This window comes from Sinocyclocheilus anshuiensis, unplaced genomic scaffold (genome assembly GCF_001515605.1).
Source record: "Sinocyclocheilus anshuiensis isolate Anshui unplaced genomic scaffold, SAMN03320099.WGS_v1.1 scaffold274, whole genome shotgun sequence".
Taxonomy (NCBI): Eukaryota; Metazoa; Chordata; class Actinopteri; order Cypriniformes; family Cyprinidae; genus Sinocyclocheilus; species Sinocyclocheilus anshuiensis.
The window spans coordinates 180,054-187,957 of NW_015547698.1; the positions used below are offsets into that span (position 1 = coordinate 180,054).

Below are 7,904 nucleotides of genomic sequence, written 5' to 3' on the forward strand. Positions count from 1 at the left end.
ATTTCACTCTTTTTTTTTTTTTTTTGATCACGTGTATTTGCTGCGCTGACCAACACCTGCACGTGTTTTTGCATCAAAAATTTTGGCAGCACTTAAGCCCTGAAATGACTGCAAAAATAATGATTTAAGCAATAAAGTCAGTCTGGTTAGTAATAAGTGAAGCTGCTGCGGCTGTTTGTGGAGTGGTTTATTCCTCCTCTGCTGAGGTCTTGAGAGATGTAATGTGCTTTATTTCAGTTGATTTCATCTAAAGGCCCGTTCACACGGGATACAAAAGTATCGGTATCGGGCGAGTACTGGAAAAAGTGGTATCGGTGCATGCCTACTTAAGGCTGTGGCTGAAGTCAGTTGTAGTTATTGTGTTTCTCTTTTCTTCAGTGATTCTGCTTGTTAACAGCAGCTGTTCATCACTAATGCTCAATCAGCACTTAATTAATCACTTAATTATCTCATTAACTTTAACTCTACTTCAGTGTTACTTTAAGGCCCTGTCCACACGAATGTGGGTATTTTATAAACCATAGCTTTTTCTACGCGGTTTAGCCGTTCGTCCACACGCAAACGCAGCACCAGGTAACTGAAATGAACATTTTTGAAAACTCCTGCCAGGGTGAAGATTTTCAAAAACTCCGGTTGCAGTGTTATCGTGTAGACTGGGAGTTTTTGGCTTGTGACGTCGGAGCCTGCGCTGTTATCTCCGCCTATTGGAAACTTTTTCAGGATTCTGATTGGCCAACATGGCTTTACCATGGCTATGCCACCTGTTGGTTTGGCATGCCCTTGACAGTGGTTCATAGCATGCATTTGCGTTTTCATGTGGAGGAAATTTTTTTTTAAAACGGAAGAAGGAAAAACTTCCCATGTACGTGTGGACATGGCCTAATACTCTATAGATTGGGACAATATGTACTCTGAGCCGAGTTGATTTAACTCTGGGGATTTTGCTGTGAAAAGCTGTTTGAAATAATGCATTTTAATAGAACAAATATTGTGAATGCTCCAAAAATGGTCCCCATTAATTTTTGTTGCTATTTTGAACTGGTTTAAGACACTCAAACGCATACTCAAAAATTTAGTAGGTTATAATTTTCATGTTAAATTTAAATCTGTAAATTTAGTAGGGAAATAATTTTCATGTTGCTAACTGCTTGAGTATGAAGCAGTGTTTCTTGACCCCCGCAGTTTTGAAAAGACAGCAATCGACCCCCGCACTTTTGATAAGGGAAAATTATGGCGTAATTTTACTGACAAATGTCGAGCGTATTGTTGTAGCGTGAAAGTACATTAATATGATGCGCGAGTGCAAATCTCTCCATTCACACATGGATTTCCTTTGCTCTCGCACTAAAGCCTCTGTTATAGGCTACTTTCCGAGTGTGCGAGAGCCCGCTAAGGTTCGCGTGACGTAAAAATCGTCATTGGAGGGTGTACGTGGAGGCTCAGAGCAGATATCCGCGTGCCTCCCATTTTTTTGTGACCGTGCGGACAAGTTATATGAGTGATGTGTAATGGGCTGATATACGCTGCTCTCGCCCAGAGGGTGTGCGCGCACTTAAAACGGGCCCGTGACAATCACAAATCTCTCCTCTCGCTCGAAGTGTGCACGCTCAAACTGCGTCCTGTGCACTCGCAAATCTCTCCATGCTCTTGCTATAGAAATTAATTATTTTCGCACCTGGACTAAACGTTGTCAAAAGTTATCAACCTATCAGACTTCCAAGACGGACTGATGAAAATGCTACGTGAAATCTAATTGGCTGAGAGGGAACTGCACCTGGAACTCTTTTGACAATCAAAGATGGATCTGCAATTTCATTACAATTCAATAATATTTAGTCATATTAATCAAATGTATATTAGAAATGGCTGGGATTGGGGTGCTTGCAGGATTTCTACAAATAAATAACCTAGTCTGTCTAACTGGTTGGTCAAACCCCTCTGAGCGATTTATCTAAAAACAACATAGGCTATTATAGCCTGTATGGCTTTTAAGGCTGCATTTAAAAGATCAATGTTATGTCATATTTTGTCCGATACCTCAACTGATTTTAAAATCAGTGCGATGAATTCTCAATCTTTACAATGATGCCAATCATAAGTAACAATTATAAAGTTTACTATCAAATCAACATCAAATGCTAAATGGAAATGATGCACAAGATATAACACGATAAATGCTGTGATATAATTGCTGTTTGGACATTTATTGGGAGTTTTTCAGTTCTGATTTTACAGTAGTTCGAATTTTTTATTTTTTTTTGAAAACCCACTTCATATCAGCTACACATTCAGTGGCACTCTCCTCTATGACAGTGACTATACACATGCCAGTAACAGATAACTAAATTGTCTGCAAATTCATTAAACCCATAGAATATAATGATATGACAAATATTCATTATGGTTGTATATTTTATCTCCACATTTTAATTATTTAGAGAATAGTGCATCTGACCCTGATCTAAATAGTTCTGTCTTAAATCAGAATATGTTCGAGTATTTTCTATTAATTGTTTTAGTTCAAGAGGGATGACTCTACACAAAGTATTATATTCGCTAAAGGAACTTTTATCGCAAATTTCTCCATGAATGCGTTATACTGAATTAACTGACCATCTTCATCTATCAAATCGACAACATTAACTTTTTTCTCAAACCATTCTCGTTTAAATAGCGTCTTCCCGTTTATTGTAATAATTCTATTATTCCACAAGGTGGCTCCATGTGGTGTAAAGTTGTGGGTAAATATCATTTTCCAGTACTGCAATATCTGTTTGTGGAAATTTGAAAGCCTAACAGGCAACTTAGAAATCTAAAAATCACATTTAAACAAAAATTCTAACCCACCAACTCTTTTAAATATAGCCTTTGGTATAGACCAATTTGGAGCAGACGTCACATTTGCATCACTTGCAGCTGTGCGTGTGTTGTGGCGGCAGAGAAACACTTGGAGCAAGTGAAGGGAAATGAGTAAAATCCATGGAATAAGAGAAAAACCGTTCTGTTGTTCTTTTGGATGTCCGAATCGGAATGCAAATCATTTTTATAGAATAGTGTCATCAAAGACGCCATTTGAAGCTAAACGCAGACGTTTAAACGGACAGACTATGGATGAAACCTGCTATGATTACCCTACTTTTAAAGCATAAATTTTCAAGAGGGATGACTCTACACAAAGTATTATATTCGCTAAAGGAACGTTTTATCGCAAATTTCTCCATGAATGCGTTATACTGAATTAACTGACCATCTTCATCTATCAAATCGACAACATGAACTTTTTTCTCAAACCATTCTCGTTTAAATAGCGTCTTCCCGTTTATTGTAATAATTCTATTATTCCACAAGGTGGCTCCATGTGGTGTAAAGTTGTGGGTAAATATCATTTTCCAGTACTGCAATATCTGTTTGTGGAAATTTGAAAGCCTAACAGGCAACTTAGAAATCTAAAAATCACATTTAAACAAAAATTCTAACCCACCAACTCTTTTAAATATAGCCTTTGGTATAGACCAATTTGGAGCAGACGTCACATTTGCATCACTTGCAGCTGTGCGTGTGTTGTGGCGGCAGAGAAACACTTGGAGCAAGTGAAGGGAAATGAGTAAAATCCATGGAATAAGAGAAAAACCGTTCTGTTGTTCTTTTGGATGTCCGAATCGGAATGCAAATCATTTTTATAGAATAGTGTCATCAAAGACGCCATTTGAAGCTAAACGCAGACGTTTAAACGGACAGACTATGGATGAAACCTGCTATGATTACCCTACTTTTAAAGCATAAATTTGATTTAAACAATAGGTCTATATAATATTCACATAGGGGATGTATTGTATTAGCCCTACAGTTAAAGCATGAAATACTATTCAAACCTATAACATTTTATATAACATTACATCACACTCTGACTTTTTTTTCCTCGCAAATGCAAGTTTATATCTCCTAGTTCAAACTTTATAACTTAATTCAACTCAACAATCTCGAGCTTGTCCATTCTGAGGAAGAAAAAAAAATGCAGAAGTATGGGATTATAAACTCATGATTCTGAGCCGAGGGGAAAAGAGAGAATGACGAGTTGATTTTTCTTACCATAATTGTGAGATACAATCTCAGAATTGCAAGAGAAAAGTCTGAATTTTGAAATATAAACTCAAAATTACCTTTTTTATTATTTTATTTCATAGCTTGCATAGACTGCTATGTTAAAACTGGCATTTTCTGCCACCAAATAGGCTCCGCCCACAAAAATGTCATCACTGTTTGCAAACACTGAAATTGGTCTATATGAAACCAAACTGAATAAATACGATCAAATAAGATTTAATCCTGATCAATGATCAGGCAAGTTTAATAAAAGATGGTGGTCCGGCGGTGAGCCTGAAGTGGTGGTACTATATCTGGAAATCTGATCTTACTATGTCTATATGAAACCAAACTGAATAAATATGATCAAATAAGATTTAATCCTGATCAATGATCAGGCAAGTTTAATAAAAGATGGTGGTCCGACGGTGAGCCTGAAGTGGTGGTACTATATCTGGAAATCTGATCTTACTATCTCGGCTTTTGCTGTTTGGTCCCCCAACTTTGAAAATGTCTCCTGCGCCCCTGTCTAATGTTCATGTTTTGAAGCTCACTGTAGTACTGCATGTTTAGTACAATTTTCACTTTCTTATTTTTCATTTAGAGTTTAAAATTTAAATACTTCTCCTGTAGATCCTCCAGTGAATCCTGTGATCTCTGTCAGTCCATCCGGTGTAATAGTGGAGGGAGATTCAGTGACTCTGAGCTGCAGCAGTGATTCATACCCTCCTGCAGAAATCAGATGGTTTAAAGGAGGAACATATCTGAATTATGGAGAGACATACAGCATCTCAAACATCAGCTCTGATCACAGTGGAGAATACAAGTGCAAGTCCAGAAATGAACATGGAGAGAAATACTCTGCTGCTGTGACTTTACACGTCATGTGTGAGTTAATGATCATCTGCACATTGTTAACATCCACTGTGACTTTAAACGTCATGTGTGAGTTAATGATCATCTGCACATTGTTAACATCCAAATTAATAATTTTCTAATATTTTTTTGTGAATTAAAATTTGTATCTATTTTAGACGCACCCAGGAGCGTCTCAGTGTTCATAACTGGATCTGGAGAAATATTGGAGGGAGATTCAGTGACTCTGATCTGCAGCAGTGATTCAAACCCTCCTGCTCTGAACTTCAGCTGGTTTAAGGAGAATCAAAGCTCAGCTGTTGGATCTGGACAGAGTTTCAGTGCACTACAGAGTGGACGCTTCTACTGTGAGGCTCACAATCAACATGTATTTTTTTGTGAATTAATATTTGTATCTATTTTAGACGCACCCAGGAGCGTCTCAGTGTCCATAACTGGATCTGCTGAAATATTGGAGGGAGATTCAGTGACTCTGAGCTGCAGCAGTGATTCAAAGCCTCCTGCTCTGAACTTCAGCTGGTTTAAGGAGAATCAAAGCTCAGCTGTTGGATCTGGACAGAGTTTCAGCATCTCCAGCTTTAACTCCAGTCACAGTGGACGCTACTATTGTGAGGCTCAGTTGATTGTGAGGCTCACAATCAACATGGATCTCAGATATCAGCGGCATTATCAGTGACCGGTGAAGGTTTTATTTTATAAAGGTTCTAGACAGTTGTAGCTTTGAGAGTCAATCTTGACTCATATTCTTCATCTTTCAGTGCTTCATGGTCTGCGTTGGCATGTCTGGTTGGGAATCACAGTGGCATTTGTAGGATTATTCATCATTATCATCATCGTTGTGTTCATAATGTAAGTTTGATTTTCAATTTCTGTGCACATTGCCCCATGTGATTATTAGTAATGAATCTTTAAAACATAACTTGCAATTTTAATGTCTTTAAAAGCAGGAGAAAACGAAGAGGTGCAAAAGCTGAAGAAGCCACAGTAAAACAGGTGAATCATCCAGACATGACGGGAAATATTTATCATGTACTTTAAGTCAGATTTCATGTGAATAATAATTAATTTTCTTTCATTTCAGGATAATCTGTACTCTAACGTAACTGAGATGGACGCTTACGTGTCTGAATCAGCCATTTGTGATGCCGCTCCATATGCCAGCATTTCATCCAGCAAACCCAGAAGAGATGGAGACAGAGATGCTGAGGAGATCCAGTATGCCACTGTCCAACATCACAAAAACAAACCGATGAAGAGAGCAAAGGAGAGCGAAAACCAGTACGACAATCTCAGGATTCACCAGCCTGCTGCTGCCGTGAGGTGCAAAAATAAAACTTCTGTCATCATCTACTCACTGTCATGATTATGATGAAAGGAGAAGTTGTATAGTTCTTTCAATTTGGACCTTTTGCTTAATAATGCTAAATCAGAAACCTGACATACAAGGTGGCTGCATTTTTAAAATGACTTCATCATCATGTAATGTGATGATGCATAATATCATGTTTCTTTTTTTTTTCTTCATTTCTTTTTGTTCCAGGCGATTGGATGTGGAGACTGTGGAAGAGGTCTCTGTGATCTACAGCCACGTCAGATGAATGACAGACCGTCATGAAGCCTGTGTTCATCTCGGCTGCTGGGAAAAGCAAAAGCCAAACATATTTGCTGAATATGAACAAATATGAATTAATGTCCTTGAATGTCCTTTGGCTGTTTAATTTAGCATGCAGTTTAACAAAATGTATGGCATATTATTCATTAAATCAGGTGAACAGATGAGCTGAAAAAAAAAAAAGATGCTTTGATGTGGGAATGTGTTTGTTAAAGATGAAATTATTCAAGTTTTGTGACCACATAAATGAACGTAGCAATTTCACCAAACTCAAGCTTCAGTTGTTCATGATTTCAGTTCTTTAAATCTTTATTTACTTCTGTTGAAGCCTTGGTAGTCAATTCCAGGTCATTGTGGAGCTAAACTCAAAACAGTATACCTAGTTGGAGTCATTGTTTTATGAGATGCACTAGCGTAAAAATAATGTACCATATGTGATTGCTGGGTTACTATTAGTATTCAGTTAATATTGGGTATTTCACAACAAAATCATTTATGTCTACATAATTATATATAAACTGGAAAATGCTCACAACAGTGGATACAAATAGAGTTTTGATCACTGGTGCGTCAAAGTGGCCGATGATGATTATTTGTAGTGAAACTGTGTGAGTGTGTTAAGAAAAGTTTGAAATCATTCAGTTTGACTAAACAAGTTTTAAGCTGCGGAGCCCTGTTATGTTAGACATAACAAGTATTAAAAATCATATTTCAGTGTTTTTGTGTTCACTAAAAAAAAATTGAATTCCCTGAGCAACTTTTGTGAGCAAATGCAAGAGCATTGAAATATAATTGTTCCCTTCCATCTCATGCTTTTTCCATCTAGGGGCAACGGCAGCTGAGAAATAATGTTGATATATATATTTTTTGTTTATATATATGTATACTGTAGGCAAATCTCGCAAGTAGGTTCAAAAATAACTTCTCTGTCTGTGGTCAAAGTGACGACAACCAGTCTTATGCAACATATGTCTCAAAATTCAGAAATTTTTCCAGGAAGACACGGCGGCCAGTATGAAAACCGAGTTTTATTTTTGATATAAACCTGATCATCTCTCCAATCCTAATATGTGTAAAAGCAAGTGAAACTAGAAAGTCCTACCACAGTAAGAGAGAAAAGAAATATGTCATTTACTGATCAGTCAGAGTGATGGACAACAACAACAATAAAATATGTCATCTTCATTTCCAACTGTTTAAGAATATTGGGTTTAATTTTCAATAAATGCCATTGGATCATGATGGAAAGCTGTTTAAAGTTGCGTGTGTGGGCAGCACCCAAAAAAAGAGGAAGAAATATATCTGTCTGCAGGGATATTTTAAAACAAACCGT

The 7,904-nt window shown here is 37.3% G+C and overlaps 1 protein-coding gene across 1 annotated transcript in view; it reads left to right on the plus strand.

Moving 5' to 3' along the window:
• The window catches only part of LOC107703776 (B-cell receptor CD22-like), a 9,644-nt gene extending 2,897 nt beyond the window's left edge, over positions 1-6,747 (plus strand). Inside the window, exons 5-11 of the mRNA XM_016506502.1 lie at positions 4,717-4,971; positions 5,118-5,311; positions 5,590-5,638; positions 5,718-5,808; positions 5,904-5,952; positions 6,041-6,279; positions 6,500-6,747. Of these exons, the coding sequence (XP_016361988.1) occupies positions 4,717-4,971; positions 5,118-5,311; positions 5,590-5,638; positions 5,718-5,808; positions 5,904-5,952; positions 6,041-6,279; positions 6,500-6,557 (935 nt within the window). The 3' untranslated portion in view covers positions 6,558-6,747. The remainder of the gene's footprint in view (positions 1-4,716; positions 4,972-5,117; positions 5,312-5,589; positions 5,639-5,717; positions 5,809-5,903; positions 5,953-6,040; positions 6,280-6,499) is intronic.
• Positions 6,748-7,904: the final 1,157 nt, after the last annotated feature.